The sequence below is a fragment of the Diplotaxodon limnothrissa genome, linkage group LG1 (assembly GCF_057381915.1).
Source record: "Diplotaxodon limnothrissa isolate DT_005_m linkage group LG1, D_limnothrissa_male_GT1.1, whole genome shotgun sequence".
Taxonomy (NCBI): Eukaryota; Metazoa; Chordata; class Actinopteri; order Cichliformes; family Cichlidae; genus Diplotaxodon; species Diplotaxodon limnothrissa.
The window spans coordinates 36976385-36995420 of record NC_140596.1 but is presented as its reverse complement, the minus strand read 5'-3'; the positions used below and the strand labels follow the sequence as shown (position 1 = coordinate 36995420).

The 19036-nt window shown below is 38.8% G+C and overlaps 1 protein-coding gene across 1 annotated transcript in view; it reads left to right on the top strand.

Moving 5' to 3' along the window:
- otog (otogelin) overlaps nt 1-19036 on the top strand; it is a 70990-nt gene that overhangs the window by 12773 nt on the left and 39181 nt on the right. Inside the window, exons 5-20 of the mRNA XM_085351052.1 lie at nt 1078-1199; nt 1291-1499; nt 2240-2370; nt 2476-2582; nt 3420-3529; nt 4073-4198; nt 4442-4550; nt 5954-6143; nt 9272-9404; nt 10250-10427; nt 12727-12851; nt 13244-13456; nt 14404-14569; nt 15321-15395; nt 16401-16447; nt 18552-18717. Coding sequence (XP_085207178.1) covers nt 1078-1199; nt 1291-1499; nt 2240-2370; nt 2476-2582; nt 3420-3529; nt 4073-4198; nt 4442-4550; nt 5954-6143; nt 9272-9404; nt 10250-10427; nt 12727-12851; nt 13244-13456; nt 14404-14569; nt 15321-15395; nt 16401-16447; nt 18552-18717 — 2207 coding nt within the window. The remainder of the gene's footprint in view (nt 1-1077; nt 1200-1290; nt 1500-2239; nt 2371-2475; nt 2583-3419; nt 3530-4072; nt 4199-4441; nt 4551-5953; nt 6144-9271; nt 9405-10249; nt 10428-12726; nt 12852-13243; nt 13457-14403; nt 14570-15320; nt 15396-16400; nt 16448-18551; nt 18718-19036) is intronic.

The window sequence follows — 19036 nt, the reverse complement described above, 5'->3', positions numbered from 1 at the left end:
ATAAAACCTCCAGGTGAGCAGCTGCCCAGTAGTTTTCGGTTCAACGCCTGCCTCCAGTTTGGGGAAAATTTGGACTCTGTGGCCTCCTGCCCCAAAACACATTCTTTTTTTTCAGACTCAGCCTGAGGAAAAGATCTACTCTGAACATTAGTGAAAGCTATCTGGTTATTAGAGTCAATTACCATTAAATGCTGCAATTACCCACTGTGCCTTGAAAGTATCTGCAACAGACTAGGACTTTGTTCCCCCGAACAGGCAACAGATACCTTATCTGTGTAGGGAAAAACCAACCTAAACAGGGGACATTAGAAGATCCAAATGTAGTTTGGATTAATTAAATAATGAAGTTCAGTAATGATAACATATGAAAACACAGTGCAGCAATCCTAACAGAGCATGTTACGAGGAGAGGAGATGACATTTTCCTTTGTAGCAGATAAAATGACGCACTCAAAAATGTTACAAAGTGGCAGGTGTGTGTGTTACTTTTAGGATCACGTTTCAGCTTTTTAAATACTTTTGCTTTTTAGAACTATTTGGTCCATTGGTTCTAAATGAATGTAAATGAAATGCGATTTCTATGTAATTTTTTAAAATAGCTGGATTCAGTTTCTTTTCTTTTTTTTTTTTTTGTGCAAACAATACATTTGTTATGGACTATTTTCAGCACTGGATTTGAACGAAACCCCTAAAGGTTTGTGCATTTTGGTCCAAAACTTTTCCTTGTAAGTTCTATGTCGACCTATGTCGCAATGAAGGCTGATTCCTTGGATAGGTAGCTTAAATTCATTTACAAATATCTTGTATTGTTGAGGTAAATCTGACTTGAGGAGAGTCTTACTACTGTTTTACAACAAGCTAAGAATATATAACTTGGCTTGATTTTCATTCCCCGGACAGTTTCTAAAAAAGAATTAGACTAGAAAAAAAAATTAAATGTGCATTATAAGAATTCTGTGACAGGCCAAGAATAACATGAAAATTGTGACATTTTCAATGACACAGTTTTTATTTGTGCGCAGATCCGTAATGAACCCACACCTGTTTTAAATTAATGTCCCACCTCTCTGTTTGTAGGTCCACAACGACCCGGCCTGTACTTCAGACCCCTACACTTGCCAAAGATCTGTCAGCCTCTTCCTGCCATGGGAGGGAGAAGTCAGGCTACATGCCACCAATGTGACCTTCAAAGGCCAAAGGTTAGCTGCTTTCTCTCTGTATGTTTTATTTTACATCTCTTCAGGTAAGGTGGTGTTTATATGATACTGGAATCGCCCTGTTTGTGTTTAGTTTGCAGCTGCCTCATCACATCCACGACCTGCAGCTGGAGCAGATTTCACAGTACGTGCTAGTAACGCAGCAGCACGGCTTCACGCTGGCATGGGAGGGACGAAGCGGCTCTGTCTACATCAAGCTCAGTCCAGAGTTTGTGGGCAGAACTTGCGGCTTATGTGGTAACTTTAATGCCGACGTCCACGATGACCTGAAGATGAGCTATGGTGAGATCATTTTCAGTCTCATTGCTCATGTAGCATCTGCTTATGTCTCTTTCAGTTGTGTAAATCCACAAAGAGCAGCAGCTGATCTTAGGGTTTCTCACACCAGTTGAATTCCAATTTAACCCTTGAGTATACAAATTTTTCTCTTTAGGCGAGGAAGCAAAGCCACCCTCTACAATGCAGGCAACAGCAAATAGAGATAGATTTTTAAAAAAAAATCTCTTTGTTTTTATCTGCTTTTGTTCTTCATGACACATACAATACAAGTTGAGTACGTTCATTAGAATTATAAGAGATGAAGTCTGTATTCCTTTTTATTACAGTATTTATATGACATGAGTTTTAGTTAACTTGGCAAAAAATAGAAAAGGAGCTAGTTCTTTTTTAATACTTTTTTAATTTCAGAGTCTGTACGTTTTAATTTTTGCTTGAGTAAAGAAGTTATGTCCATGAAACAGATTATTGAAAAATTAAGTATCTGTACTTCTATTTAAGTGATGAATCTGTGTACTTTTGCCATCTCTGCTGAGCCATGACTGGTAAGCAGTGGTTATAAGTTTAACATTCAGCTAAAAAGTGAAAGGTCAAGGTTAAAACTGATGGTGATCCTTGAACCATGAAGTAGAAAAGACACAGCTCACTTTTTCTTTTAAAACACTCAACTGAACTCCAGATGTGAAGAAGTGTAAAGGAGGCAAAACTACTGACATAATTAAACAGACATGATATCTGTTTCTTAGGCGTGCTGACTCATGAAATTGAAATGTTTGGGAATAGCTGGGTAGAGACACATCCACATGAGGAAAGATGTCCTATGGTGCCTTCTGGCTTCCCTTCACCTTGTGCTACAGTCGAATCTCATGTTTTACTGGTAAGGTGTCAAATAAAACAGCAACTGCGAGATGAGTGAAATGAAACTGAGAAAATTACCTACTAGATGAGTAAAAAAGTGTTTTTATGTGTTTTGTGGTGACAGAAGGTGGAGGAGGTGTGTGCAATGCTGCTGGATCCACCATTTCAAAGCTGCCATGACTTTGTCAGTCCGCTGTCCTACATGGCCAGCTGCTCCAACGACCTCTGCATGTAAGAGCAACCGATTTAAGATCTAGTTGTTGGAAGGGTTTCATTTTGAGGAAAAATCTGAGTGTTGTCAAAATTATATGGTATGAACCATTAGTATCCATAGTTTATCCTTGCGAAATGTGTGGAATCTTTCTCCTACTTTAAAATTAGAAGAAACATTTATTTAGTTTCTGCTGATATTGTTCATGACAGCAGAGTCATGAACAATGACTCTGCTGTCATGAACAGCAGAGTCATTGTTCTGAATTACTGATACTAATTCTGAAGCAAATCAAAACATCATAAAAGTTTGACACATACGTAACATTATCTAAAAATTAGTAACATCCTGTACAGGTGGTTGGAGAGCCCTTTTTTGCACATATCCTTATGTACCCACATTTTAGTTTTTGCATTTCAATCCATGTCCTCAGACTGTGAGCACTTTGGTTACTTACTCGTTCAAAATGATCCCACTCTAAAAGACACTCAGTTGTGTCTTTCATGGCTCACGTCCATGATCCTGAACATACCCCCCTCTGAGAGTAACATTAGCCATGGCAATCTGTTCCTACAACTAAAGAACTAAAGAAAGAATTTACTTTATGACAGGATTCACTTGGTCTGAAATCATCACTGTCATGACTGACGTAGCTACACTACAATTTTCCAACTATAAGCATAAAACTATATAGCTTTATTTATTAATTTTGTATGCTAGTTGGAAACTGGTGAGAGCAGCTGGTGAGTAGTTATTTATTTGAGCTGCACAGTCTCATTTCAGCATAACTGGCTCTGTAGCTACACCTCTCCTGGCTCTTCTCAAAGAGTTCCTTTTTGTTTTTTACCCTGTTGAAGGTCGGATCCCAATGGTGATGTGGTATGCCAGGTGTTCACCGAGTACGCCCGGGCATGCGCCCATGCTGACCACCCACTGCATGAGTGGAGGCAGCACATTCCTCAGTGTGGTACGTTTTCCCAGGTGTTTTAAAATGTGTGCCAGGACGAACAGAAGAAAAATGATACATTTAGTTTTACTTGTAGCTGAAATTGTTCTATTTTTTATTTCAGATGATAAATGATATATTTACAAGGTTAAAAAAAATAAAGTCAAGTCCAAAAACATGATTTATAAAGATTTATAAAAAAGGGATTTACCTGAACATAGTAGATAAAACAAAATATGAATGTGGAATAATTTACAGGCACAGATGCTGGGTTAAAATAATTTATACTAGTAGAATAGTTATAAAGGGCTATCTAATGTAAAATAATTAAGAATATTTAAGTGTGGAAGTTAACTGGAGGGCAGGTTATTAACAGGCTAATGAACACCAGCTAGCTAGAAAAGGTGCTAATTGAGCACATTTGTTTATGTTTTGCAGACGTGTCAGGTTCAAATTTCAGTTTATAACCTGTATTTCAGTGATCATGGCAGCAAGAGTAATTGGGCTTTACAGAAGCAAACTTAAAGCTTTGACGTATGTGTTGTGTTTTGTTTCTGTGACCAGTGAAGCGGTGTTCTCTAGGACTGCAGCACAGGGAATGTATCAGCTGCTGTCCGGAGTCCTGCAACCTGGAGCGAACGTGTATTGACAGTAAGCTCACCTGCCTGGATGGATGCTATTGTCCCGATGGTGAGTGTCTGTTGAGATTCTGCTTCTTATGTTCCTATTCAAAATAGTTCCTTATCTTTATAGTTTGTCTTGTGTAATGACCTTAACATAAATCTCATAATAATAAAAAATACTGTTATTATATTGCCTATACTTTACTTTTAACACATTATTTGCATTTTCTGTCTTATCAGTCTTATGATTTTTTTTTTCATCCCCAGATGATCTGAAGTCTGAATCTGAATCTCTAATCTTTGTCCCCAGGTCTAATATATGAGGATGGAGGCTGTGTAATGCCTTCTGACTGTCCCTGTGAGTACCACGGTATGTTTTATCCATCTGGTCAGACGCTGCAGGAGGAATGCAACACCTGGTGAGCAGTGGTAACACTTCTGTTACCTTGTATGCCATCATAAATATCTGGATGAAGAGACTTAAACGTCTTTGGTTTGTCTGTTTAAATACTCTTCATCCCATAAAAAGCTAGGGAACAGTGAGGCGTGTTTTATTTTTACAGTTTTTTAATAACATCTCTGGCAACACTTCATAACGTGACAGCTTTGATTTTCCTTGTGTAATAAAAAATTGCAGTATTGTGTATTAAAGACAAGATATTATCCTACGCTCCCCATACAGTCCTTTTAATCTTCTCAGATCTGACCACCTGAGTGCAGTGAGTCCAATTTCTTTCAGTGATCCTGCTGATTAGCTCAGCCTTTCATGTTCCCAGAGCCACCTGTGGACGTCTCTGCTTTCTGTTTCAGTGCATGCGTGGGTGGAGTGTGGAACTGCACTGACTACAGCTGCCCAGGTTTGTCCCTTTCCCCTGTGGGAAATGTTTATTGATATACTCGACTAGTAAATTTTTCAACAAGATTCAGTGAATTTGATTTCAGACTTAAATACTTTCAGTCTATACAATGATTCCATGAAAGTGTTTGATGGGGACTGTGAGAGTTAGGTTGGAGAATCATTCCCAAACAGACTTGAGGCTGTCATACATGCCAAGGTGGCTTAAACCAAGTACAAAAGTCTAAAGAAATAAATTTTAAATGGATAATTTTAGTAATTAGTGAGTGATTTTAGTCACTTTAGTGCATTTACAAAACACTTCTGGCTTTGATGGTTCATTGTTAAGTAATGTGCGAAAACTATTTTTGAGAAGAGAGAATAGACAGTGTACTAAGGGAAGAGAAGAGTTTATTGGTAAGGTACTATAAAACACCTGCCCCTGTTGGACAGTGAAAAGAAAGTTGGAATATATGCTTATTTTTGAAAAAGAAAGATGACTAAGGCAAAAGTTCTAATAGAAGGACAGATTTTGCCTTGTTAGAAATGGGGAAAAAAAAGCATGGACTCATGGAATCAAGAGGAACAATAATTCTTGACATTTTCAGAATGGTAGCAAGTTATTAAAGGTTGAACTTGTTGATTTTAAGAGACACAAATTAAAGAAATATGCAGAAGAATGCTGTGGTAGAATGGAAGAAAAAAAATCTTTATACTTAAGGGGGAAATAAAGTTTGTGGTTCGTGTGCATAGAAAAACCAAGCTTCCTTGTAAAAACCAAGTGCAAAGCAGTTATATTAGATATGGAACAAAGCAAGGCTGGAGAAAGCTCACAATAATAGCTGTGGACCAAAAACAGACGAGGTGTGATATTTACACAGAGAGAAAAACATAAACTGTCAATTGATTAACATGTACAGGACTGTTTATTTATTGCTATAGTAGTGCTATGGAACGGGATACATTTGCATTAACTTTTGTTTGAAGTACACACACGGACACTCGCAGTAAATGTACCACTCTGTCTGCAGGCGAGTGCTCGGTGACAGGCGACATGTATTTTCAGTCCTTTGATGGACGGATCTATACTTTTCCTGCAACATGCCAGTATGTCCTCGCCAAGAGTCGCAATTCAGCAAAGTTTACAGTAACCATCCAGAACACCGCCTGTGGAGCTGTGAGTTACACATCATCTGCTTGCTTGTTCTGACATGATTGTTACATTTTCCTACCTATTTGACAGACTGCACAACTCCCCCACTTTACCTACTGCAATCAGAACTATTCACTTGCTCGGCTTACAAATACGTGCAATTTGTCTTTCATGTAGATCATAATACTCCCCTCAGTCCAGGTCATTTTTGTTTTAGAGCCTTGCTACAACTGCTCTGGCCGATAATGATCATGAAGAAAAACCTACAAAAGACTGAGAGCTTCGTCTCTTTCCCCCTCATCTCTGAGCCTTCAGTTTCCCGGCAGACTTTTGAGCTGCTGAGCAGACAGGTGATGGGAGATATGAGATGTCCCACTTGTCAGAGCCAAGGCCCGAGACCTCTAACAGCCAACTAAACAGGATTACCTTATCTAGCCTGACTGACAGAGCTGCGGACAGCTTTGTAGTGAAGTGGGCACTGGAAGGGTGGGGGGCTTGGACAGAGAGGAGGTTATGCAAAAACAGGAGGTGAATGATGGGAAGAGTAGGAGGGATGATAAAACCTTTTGGTTACGGGGCTTTGCCATTCATGAAAGAGATGATTCATAGCAGCAGGTTGTTTATTGTCTCACTCAGACTTCCTTACTTTTGAAATAAAAGTGAGCCAGAGTAACTTGGGTGATTTTGTGAATTAGTGATGGCCTTGAGCATTTATATTTTATAGCTCCATTAAGTTTTATAGTCAAACTGTACAATCTGCTGATACATTATAATAAATAAGACTTTTCTGTTTTAACAAGGCTTGGCCCAAGGAGTGGAATATCTGTCAGTGGGTATTGTTAGATGTCAACTGCTATAACCATTGTCACCAGTTATGCCTGGTATTTATGTGATTGTTTTGCATAATTGTGCATTGAAAGTTCCTAAAACACTTGAATTGTCCTGTCACATAAAATTAAAATGACTTCATTATAGCTATAAGAAACATTTTGACATTAACAATGGACTGCATAGTCACCTGTATGTCTGAAAGATTGATTGATTGAAATTCTTTAAGCTTACTTGGTTTCATGTGTGTGTTTTTGCTGGTCTGATTCACTGCCACTGTTCTCACAGTGCTGTTTAGGAGAGGAGTTGCAAAAGTTGCAGCGGGGCTGAAAGAAACCACCAGCTGCTAGTTTCATCAGCTTAGAGGGTCATTATATTATGTCAGTGCTGTATTTACAGCCTTGTTTCCGCTGCCCTTAAGAAACAACAAAAATCTATTATTGTAGGTTTATTGGCACCAGTGTTGAGTGATGGAACCAGACAGAACAGGCAACATAGTCGCCAGTTTAAAACTCACATACCAAACCATTCATTCCAGCCTTCTTAAAACCCTGTTGATAAAGAAATACAGTGTCTTCATTTATTTCAGCAGATCAGCACAGTGAGTTGCAGAGCATGTTCCATGTGCCTGTGATTATTTATTTCCATATATACCATATAGACTGTTCGCTACTATTGTCACCTGATTCTATTATTAGCCACTTTTTATTATCTGATAAGCTTTTAAACTCTGGATCTATTACTAAAGTTGAGCCTTAATGTTTTTGTTAAATGAGTATGCAGTAGCCTGCTACCAGTGTTGGTCAAGTTACTTGAAAAAAGTAATCAGTAACTAATTACTGATTACGTCCTCAAAAAAGTAATCCCGTTACTTTACTGATTACTTATTTTCAAAAGTAATTAATTACTTAGTTACTTAGTTACTTTTTAAAAACACGATTTACAACCTGAAGAGGTGATAAAGCGATAGATCTTTCAGCCCAATTCTACTTTTTCTACATAATCCATCATACAAAATGTAATCAAATGGAAAAGTCTCTTTTTTTTAAACTTGTTTTATCAGTTTTAACCTTTTAACTTTATGCATCAAGCAAAAATTTAATTATATGCAACATTCTCTGACTTGAATAAATTAGTTTAACATTTAAACCTATTTTCTACACATTCCAGCACATAAAATAAAATATTTTTTGTGTTTACACTCACTCTTTCAAATAGATGCAAGTAAAACACAGCAGAAAATAAATAAAGTCAAAGACTCAGTGGTCCTGCTGTATTGCTCTATTTTCACCTGTAAAGCAGGACTGCGGTAGGCGGAGGTTTACCCTGGTGCAGGTGTGCTGCGGTCAGTTGAAGAATCCGCGAGTTTCTCTGTGAGTTTCCCATTACGTCATAGGGCACTCGGTGCTTGCTTGGAAGTTTAGGGATTTTTTTTCGCTGTAAAAAGAAGTTTTCTTCCCACGCATGATGGACGCTAATGTTTTTGTCACTTTTTATGGAATCAAACTCAAAGTAAGGTCAGTACTTCCACGCTTTAAACGCTGCATGCTCATACTCTCTCCCACAATCGATATGTGATCCATTGTTGATCTGCACACAGCTGTTGTCTCTAACGGCGCACTCGCTTACGTCACTGTCGTGAGACATTCTCACAAAAAATCACGGTTTTAGTAACGCAGTAACGCAGCGTTCCCACGGGAAAGTAACGGTAATCTAATTACCGTTTTTGCAATAGTAATCCCTTACTTTACTCGTAACGCCCATCTCTGCCTGCTACATATGTAGCTTTTCATAGAAAATAAAAGGAAATATGCATACTGGTAAATGGTAAATAATAAGAACAAAAGCAGGTCTCTTGCATCTCCATTTTCTTTCCTGCATGCAACAAAAGCGTGATAAAGTGTGATTGATCAACAAAAAAAATAGCGATTACCAATATCCCTTCCTTCAGAATTTGCATGTCCATATGCAGAGATTTGTTTCTACAGATTAAACTACCAGTAATGGTGGAAATTTTCCATCTAACATCATTGTAGGGTGGGTTATGCATAGTACACTCTGTAGGGGCTACGGTGCGACTTCAGACTTTTCCTTAGGTTGAAATCAGAATATTATTTTCCATTTTTATAGATTTGGGTATTTATTCCATCACTACACACCAGCAACCTGTCTAACAGACTAAAGCCCTCTCTCTTTATTATATTTCCCTCATTTTTTCAGGAAGAGTGCTTTATTTGAGTGTGTTTCTTCCCATTATTTCATTCTGCTTAACTGTTTGGGAAACTGTCTGAACGCTTTATCAGACCATCTCGTCTCATTTGCAGAATCTGGATGGGGCCTGCATACAGTCAGTTAACCTGGTAATTGATGAAGATCCAAGAACAGAAATTATTCTGAGTCACATTGGAGAGGTCTTCATTGCTGGACAGTACCGCATCTCCCTGCCCTATTCTGATGGTAACCTCCTCATCTTTTATCACCTTCCAGCATTGTTCTCATCCAGGGCCCGACTTTATTCAGCACTCTGTGGGTTATGGCAGGGACAGATTGAATGACAGCTGTGCTATTGAATGAAAATTTTTCACAATACTTTACTGGGTTAGCTCCTACATTGTGTTGCACAAAATGTCTTTCCTCTGAGCATTACTCATTTTACATGAGTAATGCTCAGACCAAGTCAACAGGCTTTTGTGTGCTTTATCTGACAGCGTCTGAGAGTGATCTGATATTTTGAACCTGAATGAATAAAAACACTAATAGCTATTGCTCTTTATGTTCTGTTACAGATTTTCCATTCCTTCATTTTATACAACTGTACTTATACACATAAAGAAGAAAAGGAAACAAGTTCCAAATAAAATTCCACAAACAGCTTTAACTGAAATGGCTGTTTTATTATGAATGACATACTTTTGGGATATAGGCTGTTGTACAGTCTACACTGGCACCTACCTAAAAGCTGGATTCCACTAAAATATGTGTTTGGATATGAGTGATATAAATTTCATCGTCATTCTTACTCAATTATGCTTTATTTATTAAAGATTCCGCTATAGAGTTTGTAACTACAATTAATTAATCAATTAATTAATTAGTATTGGTGCACAAGTGCTGCTGATGCCCCGTCTATAGTGATAATTTGCAAAGTGATGTAAAAGTGTACCAGGAACAAAGCAAGGAAGATGAAGATTTGTACACTGGTAGCTTGATCCATAGTTTGGGGAAAAATTATAAAGTAAAAGAACAAGCTTTGCACACCACCAGCTTTGAGCTAAATAATGTCCTATATATATCTCCTGCAGACCTCTTCCACATCCAGGAGCTATCATCAATGTTTGTCCAGGTGAGGACGGCGTTCGGCCTGCGTCTGCAGTACAGCTGGAAGGAGTTTCGCCTTTACCTGCAGGCGGATGAGCTGTGGAAGGATGATACAGTGGGGCTGTGCGGCACCTTCAATGGCAACATTCAAGACGACTTCCTGTAAGTGTGTGCTGGCTGACCTTTGATCCCTCTTGCGCTCTTGGTTAACCCCTCCTCCAATAATACAGAGAGAGTGCATGCTCTTGTTTCAGAGGCAAAGAGGGAGGTGATGGTGAAGTGCTCTCCCTCTCACACTTACTCTCTCTGTAATGCACACTGGTCGGCGGCTCAGCATCAAAAGCCCAGCTCTATGATCAGCTCTTTTAGGGGGACTAGATGAGCGCCCAACTGGACACGCCACTTCAACAAGGAATTTACTGTTAGCGGAATAGGAGCTCCACTGTACCGTATCGTAATGGCTGACTATAAAGGGCGGATGTTGTCTAACAGCTGTAAATGGATATACATCACAGTTACTGACTGAAGTGCCCGTATGCTGCTAAGGAGTCACTTTTCCTGAAGCACTACTAAAAGACTGTAGTTAAAGTGATGACTTGCACAATTTTAACCTTTTGTTTTGTTTTTGCTTTGCTTTGCAGCTGCAGTCATTTCAGACACTTAGTTGCATAGTTAGTGGCAAAAAAAGAAGAGGAGTAAGTCAGAAAGAACTGCAGGCAGCTATTCTACTTCAAAGAGAATTGGGTGAAACCCATCTGATTAATAGTGGCTTGGGCGGAGGTGGGACTCCCGTGTCAGTCGCTTCTAGCTTGCTATTGTACTCGTATCAGTTCCAGGTCCAGCATGTTTCAGAGAAGGATCAAAGAAGTACAAGTAAAATGTGTATTTAATACTGCACATATTTTCTTTAAAAGTTTAAAAAATGCAGTTCACTTCAAATAAATGCCTTTAAATTCAGTTTTATGTATGCAACTTCAAATCACACCAACAGTTTTAAAGAGCTTTAAGGGAAAGACCTGACGAAAGAAAGAAAGAAAGAAAGAAAGAAAGAAAGAAGAAAAATCTCAAACAATCAAAGAACCCTCTATGAGCAAGCACTTGAGAACAGTGGGAAGGAAAAACTCCCTTTGAACAGGAAGAAACCACCACCAGAACCAGGTTCAGGGAGGGGCAACCATCTGCTACAACCTGCTGGGGTGAGGGGAGGGAGCCCGAGATGAACTAAAGTGGTGTATAAACATAGCGAGTGAATGAAGGAGAACAGAACCTCTCAGTATATCATGGGAAGCCCCCTATTGCAGTGTAATTAAGGGAGGGTTCAGGGTTACGTGATCCAGCACTAACTATGTGCTTTATCAAAAAGGAACGTTTAAAGCCTAATCTTGACAGTAGAGATAGCGTCTGTCTTCTGAATTCAAATGGGAGCTGCAGAAGAGGGGCCTAAAAGCTGAAGGCTCTTCCTCCCGTTCTACTTTTAAATACCTGACGAACCACAAGTAAACCAGCAGTCTGAGAGCAAAGTGCTCTGTTGGGAAGATACAGTGTAATTGGGTCTTTAAGGTAAGATGGGTCCTGATTATTCAAGACCTTGTATGTGAGGAGCAGGATTTTTTAATTTGATTCTGGGTTTAACGGGGAACCAATGAAACATGCTCTCTGTTTGCAGACCCTGTCAGTACTCTCACTGCAGCATGTTGGGTTAACTAAAGGCTTTCAGTGAGTGTTTAGGACAACCTGATAAATAATTGCAGTAATGCAGCCTACAAGCAATAAATGCATAACCAACTTTTTCAGCATCACTGAGACGGGATGATTCTAATTCAAGAGATAAATGCAAGAAGGCAGTCCTACATATTTGGTTAATATGCACATATCCTGGTCAAAAACAACTCCAGTGTTACTGAAGGTCAATGTAATGCCACCTAGATTCAGTAAGTCAGTAAGACACCATGTTTGTAAGATTTTTAGGACTGATTACAATAATATATAATCTCCTGCCATGCTCAGTGACCCCTGTTTCAATCCATGGGGTCGATGTGGATGTCACAGTGCACACTCTTGATGTCACATCCTCTACAGAGAAAAGTCAGTATAATAAGAGGGGCACCTCAATGTCAACTACACACATTTAATTTTGTGTAACATTCAGTAATATTTATAATTATAGCTATTTTGTTATATTTTATAACTTGTAATATATTGTAATATTTAATTTAATTTAGTTGGTTACTGTTCTTACTGTCTTTGAGCAACTGTGACCACATAATTTGCTCTGGGATTAATAATTATTCTGATTCTGATATTATCAGAATGTTATTTTGTGAACACAACAACACTTGTAACCACAAAAATCAAAAGGCAACTCTTCATTCACACGATAGCACTGGACTCACTTTATAAAAATGACTTTTTTTCTATCTGTGTGCTGTCATACTGATTCCTTGCTTTGGTTTTGGTTCAGATCTCCATCAGGTATGATAGAAAGCACTCCTCAGCTCTTTGGAAATGCCTGGAAGGTTTCGTCTGCGTGTTTGTCCAGCCTGAGTACGCCTCAGCTTGATCCCTGTGATACACACCAGCAGGCTGGTCAGTTTCTCTTCCTCCTTTTTTCTGTTTCAGTAGAGAAAAATAACATATTTACTCAGTCGTATAACATTTATTATGTTAAACTGCGTAAGTGGTGCTTTATAAAATAAAACATATGTATTATTATAAAACGTTTGGACATTTTGATGTTGATATCACAGTAAAAATGTATCCCAAGCTCTGTTTAAGGTGTAAATCAGTTTAGTTTCTACTTTTATTCTTATATTTTTACACACATATTTATCTGTATTATCCAGTGAATTTACAATGATTATGACATAAATGAACAACTTTAAAAATATTTTATTTAGGGTTTGTATTTGATTCATGACATCAGAATCACAGAGAGCAAGACTTGTTTACTTGAATTATTTCTAAACTATTTTTAACAGTGACCTATGCTTCAGAAATGTGTGATGTGCTGAATCAGGATCTGTTTGCTGCCTGTCATGAGTACCTCAGTCCAACACCCTTCCATCAGCAGTGTCGCTCCGATACCTGTAAGTGTGGGACGCCTTGCCTCTGCTCGTCGCTGGCCCACTATGCTCGCCACTGCCGTCGATTCTCCGTCATCATTGACTTTCGATCACAGATATCTGACTGTGGTGAGTCACATTCACGCCAAACATATTTTGTCCAAGAATGTACCTGCTGCTACAGAGATGTCAAAATTAGCAATTATTTCTGACATATTTTTTGTTTTCATGTCTAATATCAAATCCAAATATTTCTCCCAACTCACCGTTCAAGGTCACAGATGATTTTCAAATTTCAGCTTGGAGGACATTTTAATATTTCAATATATATGTCAGTATGTCATATGAGTTATTGGCAAGACTGTTCATGGAAGTTTAATCTTTTAGGGAATGACATGGAAAAAAAAATCAGTTTAGATCAAACAGTATCAGTGCCAGCTTAGGAGTAATTTTGGAAAATTTTCCTACCAAAAACTTTCCCAAAGAAGGTATGGGATGTCTTGAAAGGTGAAACTACACTCAAAGTGGTCACCCACAGGTTTAGGGTAATCACGGGGCAACCACAGGAGTTTGTCATCCTATTTTTATTCCAGTGTGAGTCATTAAGTTAGAACGTGAGTGCATTTTAATGAGATCCACAACAAACATCATTCTTTGTTTAAATACTGGAGCACACTAATGACATGTGCCTCACTGGTTTTATGGATGACAACAGATATCAGGTCTATTTCTTGAACGTTACTCAGTGGATGAACTGATGTCACGAATCTGAAATGATTCTGCACTGTCCATTCAGCTTGCCTTTATTGGCTCTCTCGCATGTCACACACTTTAGAGATGACTGGACAAACTAAAGTTTTAAATGATGAATTAACAGACGTATGTCTTTTTTCCCCTGGAGGGGAAAAAAGTCATACACAAACCATCATTCTGCTCCAATCAGTAGCTCTACACTTTGTTGTTAAATTTGATAACTTGATGAAGAATACAGTGACGCCATCATCAAGTTAATTCCCATTAAAAGGCCAAACTGACTGTGAGTCTGAGTCTTTGCTGAACTCTGTCTTGCCCTGCAGCTGTCACCTGTCCTGCCAACATGCAGTACGGCACCTGTGTGTCCTCCTGCCAGCGCCGTTGCTCCTCCCTCTCTGTCCCGCAGCACTGTGGGGAGGAGTGTGAGGAAGGTTGCGTCTGTCCTCTGGGTTCCTTCTACAATCACCGAACACACACCTGTGTGCACAGGTAAGGACGAGGAAGTGATATTCGTAGGTAGAAGTATGTAAAGGCAAAAAAATGATGAAATATTTATATGATGAAGCAGGTGGGACTTAATACCCAGAGCAGCTTCAGTACTACCTGCTGTGCTGATGTGGAGGGTGGTGAAGCTGGAGTGACTCCACCAAACCAATCCACTCAAAGTGATATTTGTATCTGCTTTGAAGTTTAGGTCAGCTTCTAAGTAGAAAACCTGGTATCTTTGCTGCAGACATTGTAGACCCAGAGGACCTCGGTAATTGTGCTCTCCTTTTTAGCTTGCTCTGCCCTAGAAGACATGCAGCTTAATTCCTCTTAAATGTCCCAGGTTTTTACATCCTAGTGCAGCGCCATGCCTTACTTACCATGTGATAGAGTTACATCAAGGAATTCATCGTGAAACCCCCCTTTCATTCCCACTCGGGCTGGGGACGACAGATATCTGATAACCAGTGAGAAAGAATTTGTAGTACAGAAGCTGATGTGTGGCACTGGCCTATATGTTACAAAGGCTTTTAGCCTTAGCTAAACATAAATTACCACAATGTATATTATATAAATCATACAATACTGTATTTTTTTCAAGTAAGACTGGTCTATTTTGCTCCCCTCCACTTCTCCTTAATTAACATTGGTAAGGAAAAAAATTAAGCAGTGAATGTATATTTATGGGGGGAACCAAAGTCGGTCCATTTAGGTTTGTCACAAGTTCAAGTCAGGTTGTCTCTTTTTTTTCCAGGAGCGAGTGCCCCTGCAGTTTCCTCGGAGCAGATTATGAACCAGGAGATGTGATCATGACTTCAGCAGGCGTTCAGTAAGCTCCTCCCCTTCATTTCTACCTTCAGTCTAGACTTATGAGTGTCAGGCTTTATTTTTGTAAATAAATTCTGTAACAATGAACTGTGACATTACTGATATTACATGAGGCAGTTTAGTTAGCAGTTAGAGAAAGCACAGAAAACACTGGGAACTGCCTTTAATTTAGTCAGTTAAAATAATGCAGTACTGAGGAGCAGAATTTACTTTCAGAACAAAGGAGTCTAAAGTTTCTGGTTTGCTGTGGTTCAGATTTCCTAATTTTTTCTCAATAAAAAGCTCTACCTCCTGTCAGTCACGACCACGTAAAAGGAAAATCTGTGTAAGAAAAGTTTATATTTTTCTAGAGATATTCTTTTCAATCAAGTGTTTCAAGTCAAATGTTTGAATGAACAAAAGACTCCAGAAAATTAAAAAATTTTCAAAATAGAAAAAAATTGCTTTGTTTAATTCAAATTGTTACTTTAAGTTAGGCCAAGAGCTTATTAGGTTCTTCCCTGCATATTAAAAATATTACGTTTTAGAGTTCCACAAAAAACAAAAAACAAAACAGGAACATTTCTTTCCTGTTGGAGATGATGTTGGATTTCTTGCAAGTTCTGTCCAGAGATCCAACATCAGAAGACTTCTGTCAAGTAATGTAACACAGGCTGTTTGTTTAAATTGTATAGGGACCAGCTGTAATCAGCAACCTTTTTGGTGAAACAATACAATGTGTGGAAGAAAGCTAATATAATTTCCACCTTGAGAAAGACTGAATCACCTGGGGAGTATAAATCTGTTCTTTAAATTTCTAATTTGGTGAAACTCATATTAGGGAAATTACCAAAAATGAGCAAAGTCAATGTAAGAGGACAAATAACAGAAACTACATACATTGCAGTATATTGACATTATCACCAAAGTACCAAACCTGTATTTAATTTTAAATATGTGAAAATTCTATGAATTTTCTCCAGTTGCCATCATTAAGGTGAGTAATGTCTCTCTGTGCCTCCTGCAGGCTCTGTCTGAATGGTAGACTGGTGTCCCAAACACAAACAGGCACAGGTGAGTCCATTTGATTTTGTTAATCTGATCTTTTTTTTTAATCTTAAGGCAAAAACAAGAATTGAATAATAGAAGTTGAAGAGGAGTTTAGAGCTCAGAGTTCAGAAAGATATTGAGACAAGAGCTGGATGGTAGGGAAGAGTTATAGATGACTGGAAGGGTATAGCTGAAGTCGGAAACTACCAAGAAGGCATTTGTCCTTTGGACAAAGAAATGAGAACAAGGAGACTTGGTGGTAGAATGAGGAAGTACAAGACAGTGATAAAAGGAAAAGGTTAGCAAAGAAAAGTGGGATAGTCAGGGAGATGAAGAAAGTAAAGAAGTAAGTTTGGGAGGCTGGGTGAACAGCAAAGAGAGAAGAGGGAAAGGAAAGTGTTTATAATAAGTTGTACATGAGGCTGGAAAACAAGGAAGGACAAAATGACTTGCGTTGATTAGGTAGGGAGGGAGACTGAGTTGGAAAGTATGTGCAGCAGGTTAGTATGATTCAGGATAGATATGGAAATGTAGTAACAAGTGAAGAGAGCATGTTAAGAAGATAGAGGAAGTATTTTGAGTTTATGAATGTAGAAAATGAGAGAGAGAACAGATGGAGGAAAGTTAATGAATCAGGAAGTGCAGAGGATTAGTAAGGAGGAAGTGAGGGCAGGTATGAAGATGATGGAGAGTGAAAAGACAATTGGCCAATGTGACATGTCTGTGGAATAATGAAGATGTCTAGGAGAGAAGGCAGTGGACTTTTTAAGCAGATTGTTTAATACAGTCTTGGAGAATCAGAGGTTACCTGGGCAATGGAGAAAAAGTGTACTGGTACCAGTTTTAAAGAACAAGAGTGATGTGCAGATCTGTAGTAACTACAGAGTGACAAAGGGGATGAACCTTACCGTGTATATGTTGAAGCTCGGTCAAGAAGAGAGGTGATGATCAGTGAGAAGCAATATGGCTTCATGCCAGGAAAGATCACTGCAGATGTGATGTTTGCTTTGTTATTGGAGAGTATAGAGAAGGTCAGAAGAAGTTGTACTGTGTCTTTGTGGATCTTTCTTATAGCCAAGAGAAGAAGAAGTATGTGAGGATAGTGCAGGACATTTAAAAGGACAGTGAGACAACGTGAGGTATGCAGTGGTGGGGGTGGTATTACAAATTGTGATGGAGGTCAGATAGAAGTGTCTGTGGATGATATTTGCAGCTAATATGTTGATCTGTAGTGAGAGTAAGAAGCAGTTGAAAGAGTCTGGAGAGGTGGAGGTATGCTCTGTGAAGAAGAGGAATGAAAGTTAGTAGAAGGAAGACAGAATATATTTGTGAAGGGAGACAGGAGGAAAGATGGACATGCAAGGAGGAGCAATAATGAAGTTGGATGAGTTTGAATACCTGGGTTGAACCATCCAAAGCAACAGACATAAGAAAAGTAAAGAATGTTCGAGTGTGGTGGAGTGGGTCTAGATGAGTGTCAGGCTGATTTGTGATAGAAGGATCGCAGCTAGAGTGAAAGTTTACAACATGGTAGTGAGACCTGCTATAATGTACGGTTTGGAGATAGTGGGACTGACAAAAAGATCGGAAGCTGAGCTGGATGTAGCAGAGCTGAAGATGTTGAGTGTTTTTGAGACCAAGATGGACAGGATTAGTCATGAATACATCAGAGGGACAGCTCAGGTTGAACAGTTTGAGAGGCAGGGCTGAGATAGTTTGGACATGTGCAGACGAATTATAGAGAAGATTCACAGATGTAGTGAAGGAGCACATGCAGAGGGTGGGTGTGACAAAGGAGGATGCTAGGGATATAATGAGATGGAGGCAGGTGACTGACTGTGATACCCCCTAAAGGAAGTAGCCAAAAGAAAAATAGTCAGTGGATATATATGTTTGTGTCATATCAACTTTCATACTGTGAGTACTGTGAGAAATTACAGTCCTAAGAAAATGTGAAAAAGTGCCTTTTTTGATAGTGAAGATTAATAATGCATGAGCTAAAACATTGATGTGTTTATGTTGTTCAGCATTCATACCTAACAAACTAATTTTTCACTCTTCTTCACTGTCAGTTTAAAAGTGACACCAAAAATCTACAAAAAATCTGTGATGTCATTTTTACTTACAGACAGATTGTGTCCAGAAGGTCAGATCTACCAGAACTGTTCAGAAGGGGAGGATGGCCTCCTGCCGGGAAGGGGTGTGTCCTGTGAGCGCACCTGTGAGTCTTACCTGCTCAACCTCACCTGCTCATCACACGAGCCCTGTCTGGCTGGATGTGTCTGCCCGCCTGGGTGAGTGACAGCTAGTACAAATGTATTCTGTCCATTGGTGAATAGTTATACATAGAAGGTAATGGCTGCTTTATAATGTAAAAAAACTCCTTTTGATTGGACAGTACTGCACTTTTAAAATCCATTTTATTTTAATTTGATTGTAATTCTTCATTTCACAATTTTAAACAAAAGCTACTCTCGTTGTTATGGAATCCAAATTTAAAAAGGGAAAAGGAGAAAAATAGAGAATTGAATATAAAAAATAGAAAAGGTATCTGGAAAAATTTATTTGCTTTCATTCAGCTGACTCTCTGGGATGTGTGATCTGTAGCAACAA